This window comes from Ptychodera flava, chromosome 13 (assembly GCF_041260155.1).
Source record: "Ptychodera flava strain L36383 chromosome 13, AS_Pfla_20210202, whole genome shotgun sequence".
Lineage (NCBI taxonomy): Eukaryota > Metazoa > Hemichordata > Enteropneusta > Ptychoderidae > Ptychodera > Ptychodera flava.
This window is the reverse complement of record NC_091940.1, coordinates 698,049-717,166: the sequence shown is the minus strand read 5'-3', so window position 1 is coordinate 717,166 and position 19,118 is coordinate 698,049. Positions and strand designations below refer to the sequence as shown.

General features: G+C 38.3%; 1 protein-coding gene across 4 annotated transcripts in view; it reads right to left on the bottom strand.

Annotated features, from left to right (window-relative positions):
- The window catches only part of LOC139148633 (G1/S-specific cyclin-E-like), a 110,322-nt gene that overhangs the window by 89,626 nt on the left and 1,578 nt on the right, over positions 1-19,118 (bottom strand). For all 4 annotated transcript variants that reach the window (XM_070720125.1, XM_070720124.1, XM_070720122.1 and 1 more), the window contains 2 exons: positions 14,060-14,380; positions 5,575-5,721 (listed from right to left, as the gene is read on the bottom strand). In XM_070720125.1, the coding sequence (XP_070576226.1) occupies positions 5,575-5,721; positions 14,060-14,380 (468 nt within the window). The remainder of the gene's footprint in view (positions 1-5,574; positions 5,722-14,059; positions 14,381-19,118) is intronic.

The following is a 19,118-nucleotide window of genomic DNA, read 5'->3' as shown; positions in this document are numbered from 1 at the left end:
GGGCGGTGGATTCATGGGTGCCACTCTGTTTTTGATTTGGTGATAGGGGTCACCATGTTTTTGAAATGCCAAATAGGGGTCAGTGTGTTTTTGGATTTTCACACGGCCTCATAATTGCGTAAAATGCATCACGTCAGCCACAAATTTCATCATTCAGTAATTTGTTGCAGTTTTTGGCACGCCTTCAGGTGCATAACTTTAATAATCAGACATAATTTTCAGCACACCCAACTTAAATATATCAGACATACATATATCAGAGATATATCATATCTGTATGTTCAATACCCGGGTTCAATATTTTTCAGTGGACTCTTTGAGCGCATTACTTAATTAATCTATCAGACATTTTTCAGCATGCCCTTCCCACTGATGACTCAAATATATGAGACATACATATCAGAGATATCAAGATGTTTCATATTTTTTGGTGTGCCCTTCGGGCGCCGTACTTTAATTAATCAGAGATATATGTCAGAGATATTACTTTACTTTATTGCCAATTCCAAATATAAGTATAAGTATACAAGGTATACAAAGTATACAATGACGAGGAAAGAGGCAAGTTGGAGCCAGGAATAACAGGGGGACACCCCCCTCAAGCGCTCCCCCAACCCTCGTTCGCTACGCTCACTCGCCGCTCGCTCCCTCGCAGTCCACCTGTCTACTTTCTTGAATTACCCGGCTACTTTTAAATATAAGGACAACACTGGTTGTGTCTGGGTTTCCTCTGGGTTTAAAAAATCTTAGTAAATTTACAAATCCTAGTTTTAAATTATTAGTAAACATTAGGGGATGACTGCATTAACTTGCATGGTACCTGAAACCCGAGTCCTTGCCTGACAAACAGAAGACTTTTAATCCCCCAAGGTGTGAATGTTCCATTGTCATGTTTATCTAATCCAGCTGGTGCCATTGTAGTGCAATTGTAGGAAAGGCAGGTCTGTGAAATTGATCCTCATAGGGAAGTAGGGTATTCCTAATTTAATGGAGCCTTATCGTAATGTTTGATAAAATATTAGTAAATGCTTTTCCAGTGGTTTACCAGTTTTTGGGCAGTGTCAATGAGCTTCTCCAATACGGTGCAAAGACTTGATGTGCAACTACTGGACATACAAATACATGTAGATTTTGAGCCAATAATTCTCCTTTGTTTCAGTGAACACCACATTGCAAATGCCTTCTTGAAGTCAAATTTATAAATATTCCTTGGAGATGGTGCCTCTATTGCAATTGTCACAATGGAACTAACTGTGTTAACTTTCAGCCAAGCCCTGGATTGTGTTTTTATTCTGTTGTACCTGGAAAAGCCCCTTTCACAAGCAGCAGTGTTTGTTGGCAATATCAGACCAATTTTGACTAATGTACACAGGTTTGGATATATTTCATCAACTTTCTGATCCAAAGTATGCCCCATGCATCTTGAAATGCACCCAATTGGTGTTGGTGTTAAGTATTTTTTTTTAATTTGAAGACATTTCTGAGCAATTTTATGCATTCTTATACAATGTATGAGAGGCTATTCCCACATACACACAGGGGAGGGTTTCAGGGAGGGGGCCCCCTCCCTGTGTGCAAGAAAATTTTAAAATTTGAAGACATTTTGGAGTAATTGCATGCATTCTTGTATTGTATGAAAGACCATTTCAGTATAAAAGTGTTAAGGTTAAGGGCGACGAATTCGGACACGCACGCGCTTCAAAACTTTTCTGCGCAGATTTAACTCCAGCCTGCCGCAAATGGGTTATTTTGTAGCGCATGTATTAACATCACCTGTCATTGTTGAAATTGCGCTTTTACCTATTTTTTGACCCAGTCTCTTAGAAATACATATGACCTATAACCTTGTCATATTTTGACCCCCTAGGAAGATGGTTTTCATTCAATATGAGCGCAAAATTAACATTTCTCTGCCATTTACATAGCACATATTACCCATTCACCTGGAGATTTTGTAAAAAATAGCGCAGTGACACCCTTTTATTAAAAGTGTAAACTAAATGGTATTATGTCTGGATTTTATTTGCCAAGTGTGGTTAGAATGACACCATTCAAAGCGACAGGAAGAAAGTTCGAAAATTATGTAGTGATATAATTTCAATATTGTCATTTTGTAATCGATACTTATGTTAACATTTCTTTACAAACATCATGAAAACTATACATTCGATAGATATGAATCTTAAGTCTTGGTATTTATTAAAATTAACTCATTTGCTAAGTGTTTTATAATTGTTTTCTTTAGTTTAAGTCAATTATATCATTTTTATTTATTTCTAACGACGCCATTTTAACGTCCGTTTCCATGGAAACGAGCGTGGTGACCCCCATTTTTTATTCCATTTTTGCACTTGCACAACTTCCAAGAATATTCGTGCAAAGTTTCAAGAAAATGACACCACAACCTAATTTTGACGTAATTCGTAGTACTTCACCTTAAGGTGTTAAGGGTTTTTTTTTCAATTTGAATACATTTCTGAGTAATTTTATGCATTCTTATACAGTGTATAAAAGCCTATTTCAACATACACACATGTGGAGGGTTTCAGGGAGGGGGGTGTGCAAGACATTTTTAAACTTTTAAGACATTTTGGAGTAATTTAATGCATTCTTGCATGTACAGTACGAAAGACCATTTCAGCATAAGAGATTTAAGGTGTTAAGGATTTTTTAAAAATTTGAAGACATTTCTGAGCAAGTTTATGCATTCTTATACAGTGTATAAAAGGCTATTTCAACATACACACAGGGGGAGGGTTTAAGGGAGGGGGTCCCCCTCCCTCTGTGCAAGAAATTTTTAAATTTTAAGACATTTTGGAATAATTTCATGCATTCTTGTACAGTATGAAAAACCATTTCAGCATACAAAATAATCATTATCACAATCAATTACAACATGCTTTCGTTGGATAGTTTAAAAAAAACGTCAGAAAAATTAATTTGGTATCACTCGGGCCTGTCAACTGCATTCAGTTGGCAAGGATAATAGCAACATTTCACCAAACTGTTGTGTAGAATTATATTTAGCTCATAACTGAACTAACAATATGAAATACATCTTAGATAGGAGTTTTCACAACCAGAAAACGATCCGCTAGAACCCTGACCAGTGTGGCAGTACAAAGTTTTTTACTGATTTAAATAAAACTTGACTGAAGATACAGTAAAGTCAAACAGTTTATTTCATTCAATGAGTTATAGGAACACAATTTTCCGTGATTTCAATTCACTGTACTATTAAATTTCACAAACATAGGGCCAAAGTCCCTGAAGCTACTATAGACATGGATACAAAATTAAGTATTTCCTGACTGTATGAAATTATCTCACTTAGGTCATCCTAGGGACTTGTAAACCAAATATTAAAGCTGTCTGACCAGCGGTTTTGAAAAAACAAGCAACTCAACAGTTGACAGAGCTCTGCTGTGTTATGTAGAGAATAACCTTTAGTGACACGTGTATTGATGAAGAAGGTGGATATCTTTGATAAGTCATTTCAGGATGGCCTGACCAAAAATGGGAAAAAAAAATCCGTAAAAATTCAAATTTGCATATTTGAAAAAATCTAAGTTGGGTTATCCCTAGGGACCTGTATACCAAATAACAAAGCTGTCTGACCAGCGGTTATGAAGAAGAAGATATTTCACCAAAAACACCTTTTTTGGCATCAACAATAGCAAAAAATTAAAAAAAATAGTTTCTCAAAATCATATTTTTCATCTACACAACAAATATCAAATCAGTAAGTACTGCAGTTCTCAAGATATTTGAGTGGACGGACGCCTCACAAACGGACATACATACATACATACATACATACAGACTGACGACAGACACCGGACAGATACCCATCCCAATAGCTTCTATAGACTATAGTCTATAGTAGCTAATAAAACGAATCCACGAGCTGATTATTGATTTTTTGGTGATGTTGAATATATTGAAAAAGATAGCTAAATTTCAGTGTTCATGTTTGATAAAATCCCAAACTAACGACGTCAAACGCCAACCTGTACAAAGCACCAGCAGTCGATTGTAACACAGTACACACAACGCGATATCGGTCGACCTGAAATTTGACACTGTGATCGACGTAAGCGTTTCAAAGGTACGAAAAGTGAGACCAAGTAATTTTTTGTTTATTTAGATTTGATCTAAAACCTCCCAAAACCAACAGACAAAGTCCTACTCTTACGCAGAAAATCAAAGTTTTCAAGCGTCGACTTTCTCTTCCGTGATGCACACAACCACAGCCCCTCCACAAAACACGATGTCGATCGACTTGAGTTGAATATTGACATTGTGATCGACCATGGATGGATTGACATGGGGTTTCAAAAGTATGAAAAATGAGACTCGGTAACTTTTGGTCGCTTTAGATTTGATCAAAAACCTACCAAACCCATCAGACAAGGCCCTATTCTTATGCAGAAAACCAAAGCTCTCAAGCGTCGACTTTCTCTTCCGCGTTTGAGTGAAACAACGTCGGCTTCATTCGGAAATGGTCGGCTATTCGTGGGTATTACGTACTTGTATGTTAGTCCAATGTTCGGCCATACCCGATGTGAAGGTCGGAATAATTCGGGCTGTGATCGGGAAAGCAGGGTTGACCTCGAGAGCGATTCCCAGTATAGTACAACACGTTCGCTGATCGCCGTACTACAGTGATAGCAACAAGTTCACTGCGTAAATTGCTAGACAACATATAGCCATATCGGCACTTCTGAAATATTATTTCCGGCTTGCAAGACCATTAAAAGATCAAAATATTGTTATCAAAACCAGAATTTCGGGGCTGGCGAGCGAAACTGCTGAAAAGTAGCTAGCCAAAATATGGAAGTAGACGGTCAATTTGGCCGGCATCCGGCTAAAAATTAACATGCTGCTAAAGCCTGTATTTTTTTCTAGTAAAAATACGAATGCAGTGTGAAAATATTTCGTAAACAGCAGATTTTTCTCTCAATTTACTATTTTGCGAGCGGCAGCAGAAGCCCAGTGTGTTTCATTAATTTTAACCATCTTGACCTGATGGTGAAATATGGACTTGGCAGGAAAAGGGTTAACATTATGGCAGGATGTAAACAAATATTTAAAATTCAAACTTCACACCGATTTTGTGCAACAACTTTCAATGGCAACCTCTGTATTTATGAGTTGGAAAATGTGACCTAAAGACGTCATTAGAAAATGATTACATGTTCATCATGGAAAACCGTTACGTTTCCCGAATTGTCAATCGACCCGGAAGTCTGGAATGTTCGGGCACTTCGGCCGCACTTCTATAGGCTGTTTGAGGGCACTCTGGATTGCAAAGGGTTAAGGGCTGGTTATACTGGAACTGCTACTGATAGCACTTACCTCAAGTTTGGCTGCTATGAAAAGTGCCAAGATTACCGTATTTATGCAGTTGATAACAACAGAATTCGTTGTCATACATCACAACCATATTCAAATTAAAAGCAGAGCAGCAGCGAACTTCCGTCTGATAAATTCTCCTTCAAGAAATGTCTTGAAATGCAAAAAAAATTAAACTAATCATTAAAGGGCTAACCAATACTAATAAGTAGTACTTACCTCAAGTTTAGCTGCTATGAAAAGTGCCGTGATGCCAATAAGTTGAAGTCTAGACTTTGGTATATCTGACTGTGTAGATAAGTACCTATCTAGAAAGTCTTGGGCTAGGTAATATGTCTCTCTATGTAGCCTGTATACCTCACACACCTGGAGTGATATAAGAAAATTCATGGACAAATCATTGCAAGTCATTAAACATGACACATTCAAATTTGTAATTACGGAAGGAAAAAAACTGACAAATGTGAGTAAGTGACTTAGTGGCCAATATAGACCTGCTGTGTTATGCAGAGAATCGCTCTTTTGGCACCTGTGTTGATGAAGAAAGTGGAAATCTTTGACAGCTGATTTCAATGTTGGTTGCCTGACACACCAGATATGAACTGAAAATGCTCACGTATTTCATTATATATTGCAGTTATGTGTGAATTTGAACCTTTGCCACATGTTTGCAACTTCATTGAAAGTATTACTATGATAACCATAATGAAAAATATTCCCCACATTAATTCTACAAGGCCATGAAGTATACAAATATGTAATTAGCCGAAATAAAAATATTAATTTCTGTTAAATTTCTTTGACAGCTGTCATTGTATCACCATTTTATATAGCACTGTGCAGGGCTCGATATAAGCGTTAGCCCACTAGCCCAAGGCTAGTTAATTTTCGAGAGGACTAGTAAAAATGTCTTCAGAGGTAGTCCTGCGGACTAGTGCAATTTTTCCATACATTGTAGATTGTTTAATCCTAGATTGATTCAAAAAAGTTTATCGCTACAAAACTAATGAGGATCAAAATTAAATACAACGTCGGTAAATCCTTTGGAAACATGATTAGCTACACAAATCAAATGACGTGCCACACATTTGATAAGAATGAATGAATCCTCGATCATTTTAGTAAACTTATTTTTACCCAAACAATATGGACAGTGAAACAGTGAAGCAAACTTTATTGATCACCAACTTAAAAATGAAAGAGTTTACCAGCTCCGGAGAATCAAATTGTACATGCCAGCATCATGGCTCAAAGCACATTATCATATACCTAGATTCACGTACCCAGGGTTTTACATGACGCGCATTTCTGCGTCCTTTACGCATAAAACCGGACGCAGGACCCTCAAAAACTAAACCACGCGTCCCTTGGGACGCAGCAATATCTGTTGGTGGTGTACACCTTGCGAAGCTGCTGAACACGTAAAACACATCCCAGTAAACCTTACCGACCCCGTACTTTAACCCTTAAAGTGCGCGTCGGTTTATAAACCGACACGGCATTCTCGCTCTCAGCGCCACGTCGGTATATAAACCGACAGTGATTGCGTTCTATGCTTATGCCTAACTTAGCTATGCATTGCCGAACTCAGCCAGAAGGAGGGTATTCCTGACCCTTTGAACCCAGTTTAGTACCATATAAGGACTAAAATAATGACATCATGCAGCCTAACGATCGAAAATTCCAGTAATTTATGCGAACTTTCTTCAAAAGAGGTCAGCGGTTTTCATGAATATTTAATCAGGTCTGCAGTTTCACCCGTACGCGGATACGGCCACAGTGCATTGAACGAAACACGTACGTACGTTTTGAAAGCTTTACCATGCCGTAGACACGGAAGACAACTATATTATGCCAAGCTACTGCCCTCTGGGTGATAGAAATGATAGATTTTACAGTTTTTTTGAGAATATTTTATGGAAAAATGACGCGATTTGGTGACCAAATCGATCGCGATAGTGAACTTCGAACGTATCGGCGGCCAAGATGGCGGCACTGTGTGATGCCTAACTCTCGACATGGAACCCGAGGTTAAGGTTTTCGAAGTCCAAAACATGCAAGATTGAGAAATTTGTAAGGATTCGGTTAAATTGAAGTGTATTTTGTGAATTTTCAAGCGTTTGACTGCCAAAAAGCCCCTTTAAACTGTTGATATTTGACCTCCGGCCGTCCTGAAGCGAGACGGCCATAACAGTCGACCGGTTTGTAAATGAAATGTAGTTGTTCTGAACTGTTGACATTGCGAGACATTTCCTACGTGTTACGCATTTTTTTAACTGAAATAAACCGGACATGAAACTTTTTTCTCGATACTTAGTGGTTTCTTTCCATTTTGTGGCGGATTTTGTGGCGTGCTTGTCAAAAAATGTGATCAAACTTGGCGAACGGATTGACTAGTATGTATGGTAGTACGAGTCCGTGACTCGATAAGCCACAGATAGTTACACACGCGTACGTGAATTAAACTAATGTAAGTTGGGTCAAACACCAAAATTAATCGATAAAAAGGTTAGTGAAATGTGTTTTTGTCTTCAACTCTTCATTATAGTTATACAGGCGGTTCAAACTATACAGAGTCAGTTGAATATGCCCTATAGTTGTGTGCATGTGTTGCACAATAGTTACCCCTCCATGTACAATATGGAACCTTGTTGTCTCTGTGTATGCAAATTAATACTAATTGAACACAGTGAAGACCATGGCATTGATAAACTATAAAACATTTTTGTGAAATAAATTGGGACCCCCATATTTTGATGTAGGACTCCCATTTTCTAACACCAGGAGTCCCAGGGACTCTCAAAAGTTAAAAGTGATGTAAAACCCTGGTGCATGTGTTGCACAATAGTTACCCCTCCATGTACAATATGGAACCTTGTTGTCTCTGTGTATGCAAATTAATACTAATTGAACACAGTGAAGACCATGGCATTGATAAACTATAAAACATTTTTGTGAAATAAATTGGGACCCCCATATTTTGATGTAGGACTCCCATTTTCTAACACCAGGAGTCCCAGGGACTCTCAAAAGTTAAAAGTGATGTAAAACCCTGCACGTACCCATGTAAACCTATGGGAAAAGGCGCTCTTACAGGTGTGTAATAAGTAGCCGTATCACGCCCAGGCACACTTTGCCCAAATAAGGTAGTGTGCGTCGCTTTTTCGAACTTTTTCGTTGTCGTTGCTACGTGCGTTGCTATCCACGTACATTCCATTCGAAAGCACGTCAGCGCGAGATTCGAACCCGTTTCTATGCGCTTCGCTCGTAGTTTTGAAGCAAATTGTAGACAGTTCAAATCTTATTCCGATCAAAATTGGTTTAAAACAAGTGCTTGATAGTCTCCTCTCAATGTTTTGCCGAGAAAGTGTATTTTAACGAGCAGGATCAACTACTCATCTGTGCTCATTCTGTAGTGACATTGGCGTTCGCATAGAACAAGCTCGTGACGCGTTCCACAACAGAACAAATGACAACATCGTACATATTAATCCGCAAAGTTGCGTGGCTCATGTTTTTCTTTAATTTATACCCATAACTTTAACAAAATTTTATTGATGAATACTGAAACATATCACAACCGTTCAATAAGGTATATGATAAAACCTTTACGTCCCAGATACGGGTTTTGCGGACCTCGGTCATACGGCGTACGGGCCCTCGCACGCTCGGGCCCTTCCGCCGTACAACCTCGGTCCGCAAAACCCGTATCAGGGCCGTAAAGATTATTACGCTGAGTATCTGACGGGATTGTCTGCACGTGTATTTTGGATTACTTGAAGCTCATCACCTCACTAAAAACATGAGCAACCCCACAAAATTTGTTGAAATACTGTATCCTTGCCTTTCAAAGAAGCATTTTTCCAAAGAATTCTTCAGGCGCATTCTCAAAAAATAGTGTCAATGACACTGTGCTCCCATTTTACAGAGATAATAAGTACTAGTCCAGTGTTCTCCCTGAAAAAGGTAACAGGGGCGTGCCGCCCTCTTGTAAATTCCAAGCGCCCCCTTGCCAGAAGTGAAAAAGATTTTTTTTTTTGAAAAATAAAACAATAAAATGTACGGGGGAAAAAAAGTTGACAGTGATTTACAAGCAAAATGCAAGCGTGAGCGTCGATTATGCAGGCTGCAAACGTAATTCTCATCGATCTTGCAAATCTCGTGAGTTTGTGATGTAATCCGAGATCATAAGCCCATGTGCAACTCATTGATGGCAGCCATATTTGCATGGCACAGGCCATAACGTTAGCCACAGTCCCTCCATAGGGACCATGCATTAGGTAACCAACTTAGCTGAGTAAACATGCCTAGGACAGTAGGAGCTTGATGGTAACCAAAGACAGCAGAGTACTCTGAAGTGTTTATAGGAGGTTAGAATTTCGCTTGTGTATTCCTTCCCAAAGCAAAACGACCTATTTTTAGGCTCGGTCGGATGTGTACTTGTATCAGGCTGAGAACACATATTAAGGTGTTATGGTGATAATTTTGACATCGATGAATAAATGTATGTCTGTCGCTATGTTTTCTTTTTCAAAAAATGTAATCTTCATTGAAATCAGTGAACTGGAATAAAAGTTATGAAACACTGTCTCTTATTTCTTTTCCTTTGAGTTTTTTATACGAAAAAATACTCCCCAAGTGCCACCAAATAACACCATTTTAATCTCTGTTTTTCAAAAGCTCCAATGGCAGGAGGGGCGACACCCCCCTCCTGAACTCCCCCCGCGACCGCTTACGTGGTCGCTTGTGGTGCTTTGCACCACGTCTTCGCCCTCTTGTACAATATTCCTGGGGAGAACACTGTAGTCCACACATGACATTGCATTCTTACAGGTTGCTAAGAAAATTCAATTGCAAGTCCAAATTAATCTTATACCCTAGCAATATCAAATGCTCTATCTCATAATGACTTTTACACATCTGACAGAAAATAACCCTAGGATCAAGACTATCATGTTTTAAAGCAATCCAACAAATACTTCGGGAGAAAATGATTTTTTGACAAAAATGGGAAAAATTGCCCCAAAGATACAAATATGAAAATTTCACTACAATTTGAACAAATCTGACAAAGACCAACCCTAGGATCATACATACAAGATTTCAAGGCATTGGGAGGAGCGCTTTCAGAAAAGAAATTTTTTGACCAAAAACGGGAAAATCGCCCCAAAAAATACAACTTTCAAAATTTCACCACAATTTGAAGAAATGTAACTTAAGTCACCAGTGTTCTCCCCAGGCCGTTTAACAGGATCGGCCCCGATCCTTTATTTTTTTCGCCCGATCCTTTATTTTTTCGCCCGATCCTTTATTTTTCATGCCGACCCTGTTTCATGTCCGCTGATTCTCTTTAAATGTGGCTGAAGACCTATTGTTTCTCGGCGGCGATTTTGTCACTTTTATTTCAGCGAGCGTATCAAGTGTGAAACGGTTCTAATGTGGCGATAACACGACGTGCCAGATGATTAAAAGGTTTATAATTATTCCATCGCCAAAATGTGTGAAATGGTTAGACCGTTCTCCTTTCATGTCGGTGCTTTAGCCTATAGGTGTTTTACACACAATGAGGCAGGGTTATTGGGTGCAAAGCACCCAAAGTCGCGCTTATCCGCTTGTCTGTGAGGAGAATAAATAGGCCGACCGTATTGCAAATGAACATCGGCTAAGACGGATGAAACTTTCAAAAAGCATGAAATGTGTTACGCTGCCGATCGTACAGATAACGGCCATTTTATACAACGGACATGGAGTATACTCAACGAAAGGCTCGATGTTGCATCTTTGCCAGCGGGCACTCAGTCAAAGCATGGAGGTAGTTCGATGGTCAAAGCATATACTATAAGCAACTGGTTGAACTGCCGTTGCCACCAATGTCTCGCACTGGTAAGAATCCGAAGGTCAGGAAATGTGATTTCGATCAGAAGTGGCTGAAATCGTACGATTGATTGAGACAAAAATCAAATGCAAAAATGTATGGTACTGCCGCGTGTTCAGATCGTTGCGTGTCCGAGTCAGCCATTTCGAGATCTGCGTAGCATGCAGTACGTCAACATGACGTTGAAGCCATGTGTGTCACCTCGTGTCACGCATTCGTAACTGGCATGGATTTGTTCGATTTACTTTATGAAACAATTGCACTTGATCCAGTTTCAAAACCCATGACCCGTTTTACAATATTCAAGGCACCATGAAATGAAAGAAAAAGGAACTACATGAGCTAATATAATCATTCGTGTGATCATCTGAATACAGCAGCTATGTACGTACGGTTAGGGTATACAGTATAGGTTCAAAGGTCGCGTGTGTTCAAGTGTGCTCCACACAATGCAATGCACGGCCCGGCCGCGGCCGACGCTACGCAGTTGTCAAAGTTTCGTACGTTTGTCGAAGTACAAGTCGATGCAATTTCAAATCTTGTTTCTTGAAAATACCTGGTATCAATATTTTCGGGTTTCTCTTTATTATGAATTGAGTTTTAAAGTCAACATATTTCTCTGCAGGCATGCTCCTCTGACTCCGAATATAAGCTTAAGTGCAATATTCAGTCCCATATGAACTTGTCCGTGTGACTGTTTTGCAAGACGTCCATGGTTTCAGAATAGCAATCTGGCTACAGACAAACATGTACCGGTAGTAACAGAGGATCACATAAAACGTCTGATTTTGAATGTTATTCTAGAAAGAACTGGAAGGACTTTGAATGAAAATATGGATGTAATGTATGAAGTGCTTAAAGTGCATGAAAGATCTTACTTTATCCTTTTATTGTGGGATTTTTTCTGATGCTATGAAGTGACATTTGTATTACATAATTAACATAAAATTTACATAGTTATTGTTATGCAAATTAGCCGATCCTGTTTCAGAAATTTCTGGGGAGAACACTGGTCACTATAAAGCCTGCATACCAAGTTTCAATCAAATCTGGCCAGTGGTTACAGAGTTTTAGCAATTTGCAGGATTTTTCCTTTTCCCCCCTCATTTGCATATTTTTGACTTTGACATGTTCATTTCAACAAAGTCACATCTCCACCCCTGGGTGCACCTGTCCACCAAATACTAAGATGGTAGGTGCTGCGGTTTAGGAGTTTATATGTGAATGGCCATACATCCGCACATACTAACTAACATACATGCATACATACACGCATACATGCACACATACCGGTACATATATACCTACAGACAGACAGACAGATAGACATGCATACATACATACATTTATTTTTACAGCTTTTAACCTCCAACAGCCAATCAACCTATCAATATCAGCTTGTTCAACTTGATACTACTGCTTATAATAATATAAACACGAGTTAATTACATTCTAATTAAAGTACTTGCCTTGGTTATCAAGATTACGTCACAAAAAAATAACGCAATTATACGCTGTCGCTCACATTTGATCAGAATTGGTACAATACATACCAGTATGGGTGCCACAGATTAACAATAAATGTTGTTTCTATCTGTTCAGAGCAGGAAAATTCTATGTTGATGTTATGACAATGATTTCTGCATGGTACAACCAGAAAAACAACAAGAAATATTTAAACCAGAAAAACAAGAATGACAAAAGTTGGACATGCTGCTACAGAGAAATAGATGTTTTGATTAAAAAAGGGCAAAAATTGTCCTACAAACACAAATATTGAAATTTCACCACATTTTTTGCAAACAGCTTCTCAGCTTGTCAAAAGATGATCTGCAACATTCACGAAATGTATCAGCAATGTCAATCATTAGGCCATATGTATGTTGTAGTCACAGAATGCAATCTTATTTGCGCTAGTGATATAGATGTACATTGTATCCTCAGACCACGCTGAACTAAAAAAAATTATAAATCTGAAAATTTACCCAGAAAAAAGAAATTAGCACAGCTTTTCTCATTTGGAAAACAAATTTTTTAGAAATTTACAATTGTAAAAAAAAGGTTCACAATTTCATTGTGACCAACCCCTCCCAAGATCTAATGGTCCGTCCCTTAGTTTGAGCAGGTCTGTTAATATGTAAGGGTTCATAAACAATGACAGGAAATGACTCAAGGTCACTGGAGCATTTCAGTCTCTGGCATGCCACCACTCCTCCTGCACATTTGCAGAATTTCCCTTTTCTTACCTCATTTGCACATTTTTGACACTGACGTGTTCATTTGAACAACGTCACATCTCAACCCCTGCATCTACCTGTTCACCAAATACTGAGATGGTAGCTTTGGTGGTATGGGAGCCTTTGTGTGTGACGGACATACATCCGAACATACATACCCAGATACATACTGTACATACAGACGCCACCAACTCATCATATGGCCTCTTTTTGGAATTTCTATCAATACCAAATATGAGATAAAAAATCAATTTTTTGTAGTGAGATTTCACACAAAAATAGTTTTTCTGATTACAATCGTCAACTAGAGTAGATACGTGTCCATACTCAATGCTCTCATAAGCTGCTATGAAAACTAAAGCTGACACTCACAATACCTGCGCAATGCGTTCCTGAAATGTCTGTATTGCGCGCATAGCGTAGGCTAGTTGCATTCTGGAAAATATACCGTACTGTGCAATGGAGCAATGAGGAGTAAAATGTCTTGCTCAGGGACACAACACTGTGTAATACAGCAGTCTCCAACTCACAATTCTTTGACAGTGAGTGCATCACTCTTTACGCTTTGCTATAACATACAAGATACACTCACCTCTATCAACCAGTCCAGAAGTATGGATCTCATTTTGGCATGCAAACTTGGATGTCTGTCTAATAGTGTCTCATCTCTTGCATACAAACATTCCCGTTGTACCATGACTTCCCACACTTCTCTTGAGTCAGCCCAGTCAAGGATAGGCAGAGGAGATGACCTCATTGAAGACATTGGGAACAGGTTTCTAAACTGAAATTTGGAATGTCCTTCAGTATCTACTGGTGTAGCAAGCAGTTCTGATTCATGTGAACTCAAATCAGTTGGTATAAGACTGCAGGTGGGAAAGCCAGTGCTTTCTGAAATAGGTATCCATGAATTCTGAAACCCAAGAAGAGTAAAATTTCATTGATATGAGAAAACCAAAAATATGAAATATTTTCTCACCAAGTTTAAAAAATACTGTCAAGGTCAGTGTGCTCATATTCTTTGTTTTCTGGATCAAATTAACTATAAATTGATACCAAATATGAAAAAAAAATTATGTTCAGTCTTCAACACTGCCTCAAAACATATCCTTGGTTGGTATAGGTCATTTAAAGGGCCTATGACATGATTTCAAAAGTTTTTATTTTTTCCCTTCAAAAACTCAGCCAGGGTACCTGTCTATGGATTGCATATCGTGTCAGTTCGGAAAGATGCGCGTGAAGGGTGAAATTTGACTCCTTTTTCATGCCTGGTGATCAGGGGGCCTCTTTGCGCCCGAGCCAGGCAGCGGTATTTGCATATTGACCAACAGGTACATTTAACGTCATTTGTACCATGCTATTGTCACGAAAGTGTATTTAGCAGTCCTTGCATAAATTAGACCACAAAGTCAGCTATATAAACAGTGCTCACAGACGCCCAGTAAACACTGGCAAGGAAGCCACACCAGCGGTCCAGCTGCAGGGATTTTTCAAGTTGCTTCCAGCAAGGACAGTGTTGACCAGAATTCAGTAACTGATTTTGACAGGAATTAGCTTGAAGGCACATAGGCAACTCCAGGCATCCGGGACAGGTGATTCCAAATCAGAGTCAGATTCTGACTCTGAAGAACAAAGTGCGAGTGGACAAAGCAATAGAATGCTTGGGACAGACTTAAAATGAGGCTGCGTTTCATTTCCTTGAATGAAATAAGACGTCTCAGTTTGAACTTTTCAAGGTTCCATTTATTTCATAAAAAGTGGAGCAATCCCGCGGCTGAGTATTTCGATTCAATGCACTGCATGTTGTAGCTGCAGTACAGTACACTCAGTGTGACAGTTTCTGGACAACCTCAGTTTTCAGACATTCAATCACATGCTGTTCGTCGGACCCACTTTGCTTTGTAATAATAGCATTTTACAAGTTATGTGACCTCATATTAAGTGAAGTGATACTGCTGTCCCGTTTTGGATAGTTTGTTTGGTAGAAACTATTTCAGGATATATACAAATTTGGAGAAGATAGCCAGACCATATGATAAAAGGTGCTGAAAGCAACACACAGAGACAGCCCATATGTCTGGTAGGTAAGCGCCAAACACGTCAAAATATGGTTATGTAGTCTATTAAACGTAACTAATTATCACGAAATATTTACATTCGGTTTTTTAAACACATCGAAAATGAAAATTGGGGGTTTCAAGTTTCAAATTATCAACATTTAGCCCCTGATCATTTTCAAAATACGACGTTCGATTACTGCGATAGCAGTCTGATTGCTACACATTCAACACGGGGTCAAAAATTTTGCAACTTGACCCCTAAGTACCACTTCTGTCGTGTTAACAGTTTTAGGATAAACACAACAAAGTATAAGAATTCGTAGTGCTCGTCATTTATGAAATGGCTTTTGGGCGAAATTCACTACCTTTTCTGAAAAGTATCACTCTGAGTGTAGCTGTGTTGGACGTCGAACTTTGACAGAACTATCATTTCCTTGGAGCACGAGACAAATGGTGCAATCGACCCATGTTCCCGTGCATTTTCAGAGCAAACAAATCCTGCAAAAAGAGATGTGTTAGGCCTATTTTGTACATATTTTGATAAAGGAAAACAAAGAAAGCTTGTCGCCGCATTGTCGGGTCGCCATTTTGAATCGCCGTCTTCACCGTTCACAATTGTGTAGAGACAGGAAGCTTCCTGCCGCACAAATGTTTCCCGAGAATGTGACATAGACTGTCATCCTTCTTGTAATGTTTATTTCCCACATTTGGCACGAAAGCATAGTACTCCTAATCACATAGCCTGACAAGCAATTTTTTTTTCACTCATTTTAATTTACTTTATCGGCAAGGCGATTGGCCGTACGCGACATGTGACCGTTGGCAATCTCCTACTATAGCAAACTAAACACTAAGCTTACAATGTTCTCGCGTGCGTTGCACGCTGGGTGTACGTTCTGATCGAAGGAACCCCTTGCTTCACAACCAGGAATAAATAGATGGTCACAAATAAAGCATATGGGCAAAAGTTAACGATAATCTGTAGTCTTAATGCTGAATTACTTGTTTTCAACATGAAAAATTATGCGCCGTCACTGTAGTTTGTATGATTGCGTTGGCTCGAATGGCGTCACCACGGAGCATCACGTTGACCAGCCTCTCTGAAAGCTCAAGTTTGAGTCTGTCAGTTGGGTTTGGTTTTCTAGGCCAAAAACACTAATGATGAAGAAATTTGAAAGAATTTTCACTAAATCTTAATTTAATAAATCTTAATTTAATATGTGATTTTGGAGTGATCAGATCTGTTTATGTAAAGTTAACTTTGGTATCGCGGCATTCTTCACTGTGTATCGAGCGGCGAAGATGGCTGCAGATCACGGGTTTGTGTGTACAAAATGTACAAGGGATCTGGTAAAAAAGTATTGCTGCCTCATCAATCTTCTGGACCCTACCCCCTCCTGAGTATCAAATGTTCCACCCCTTGGTATTACATAACGCCAGATGGCAGGAAATGTATTTACAACCTTAGGAATTTTTTAATTAATGCTATGCGTGCTATCATTCTAACGTAAATAGCACTTAAGGTAGCGGTAAAGGCTATTTTTGCACCAATTCTTTTCTCAGAGTTAATGTCAAGTTTCAAGTGTTTGAATCAAGATATTTAGTTCAAATTTTCAGGATAACTCCCTTAGTTAATACTTTCTCCAAAGAATATAAAAATTGTATGTTTGTAGCCATGATTTTGAAATATGACACCAATCAATATTAAAATTTAATTTTTCATATTTTTTTACATCTTTGAATTTAATAATAAATTAATATTACCAAATTAGTTATAAATATGTTGACACTATTAATTGTAAGATTTGTACGGCAGGATTTGTAAATAAAATTTGTTTTTATGATTTTACATGGGTTTACATATCAAAAAATTATTAAAAATTCTTTCAAATTTCAAAATGTGATTTTTCAAAAAGTACTTCAAATACAGGAAAATTATGCCGTACAAATCTTATCTGTAACCTTGTTAATAGGCTGTAAAAATTCCATGTCCATATCTCATTCAAAGGTTGGATTAATTGGTATAAAATTATGTAGGAAAACTGTTTTTGTCAAAATGTTGAAAACAAGCCATATTTGCACCCCTCTTTGAAGTCAAAGAGCAGTCTTTTGGTTAATCTCACTTTTGACACCTCTTTGACACTCAAAGAATCTAAAAATGCATTTATAATAGCAGTCACGCATTCTGAATGCAAGCACTGCCTTGTCAAACTTTCCTAAAAAACAGTAAAAAATGACTTTCCCTTTTCAAACATTTTTTTAAAAGCTAGGGGACCTCTACCATAGTTAATACACTAAGGACTCCCCAACTTCCTCTTATTTGGTCAGTTTTTCAGAAGTTTCAATGGGCTATAACTCTGCAATGCTTATGACCCCAAATGTCTAGTTTTTTTTATTCCACAGAGAATGTTGACTTCTTTCATGTTTTAATAGTTTTATTGAAGTTTATATCTGACGCTCTAGCCTTTACCGCTACCTTAAGTTGGTTACAGACAGTGAAATGCCTTCCACTGTGGGGTGATTACGACAGCTGGAATTATCTTGGATCCAAATTTCTCATCAGTTCCTGTGTGTTACACAGAAAAAGTTGCAAAAATTGGTCCACAATGAAAAAATTCACCTCAGCTTTGTTTACTGGACCAAATTTTCCTACACACTGATACCAAATATGACAAAATTAGATTCACAGCCTTAGGCTGTCTTATAACATATCCTGGGTCGCTGTAGGTCATTTAAGGTCACAAACTGAGAAAATTACCTAAAATATACAAATTTGGGGGTTTCCAAACACTTTGAGCAGAAAATTATCTGATAACACCCAACATGGAAATTTCACCGCAACTCTAAGAATAGCTAAAGGAACCTGCATACCAAGTTTCAACCCATTCTGACTTATGATTACGGAGTTTTAGCAATTTGTAGGATTTTCCCTTTCCCCCTCATTTGCATATTTTGACACCGACATGTTCATTTGAACAAATTCACATCTCCACCCCTGGGTGCACCTGTACACCAAATACTTAAATGGTGGGTGCTGCAGTTTAGAAGTTTTTGATGTGGACATACATACATACATACATGAAGACAGGAAATTTTTTTACTAGTTAACCTATAAGAACAGCTTCCACTGGTACATATAAATAAGGCCACATGGGAGCTAAAAAAACCTTGCTCAACAACCATATCTGTGTGTACTTTGCCGGCATGTAGTAACATGAAAATCTGACAGTACAGTGAAAGATTTCACAAACAACAGAATTCTAGGTAAAACTAAAAGAAGTAAAGACAAGAAAGTTTGACCCTGCCCTGTAACAACATCATTTGATCTTGCTTTGATTATGCTGTTTCACATCAACTATTTTGAAAAAGCTTGTTAATTACATGAATGAAAATCAATACATATAGAACTTGTTGCCTGTGACATGTTGCTACATGAATTTAAAATCAGTGATATGTAATTGAATTGGTAACTTCAAAGTAGCAACAGACCTTATAACTGTATTACTATTGTAATAATAACACCTCTTAAAGTTGCAGTGTCACTGCTGCAATTTAGCAACAACAGTTACACACCAGGATTGTACTACTGCA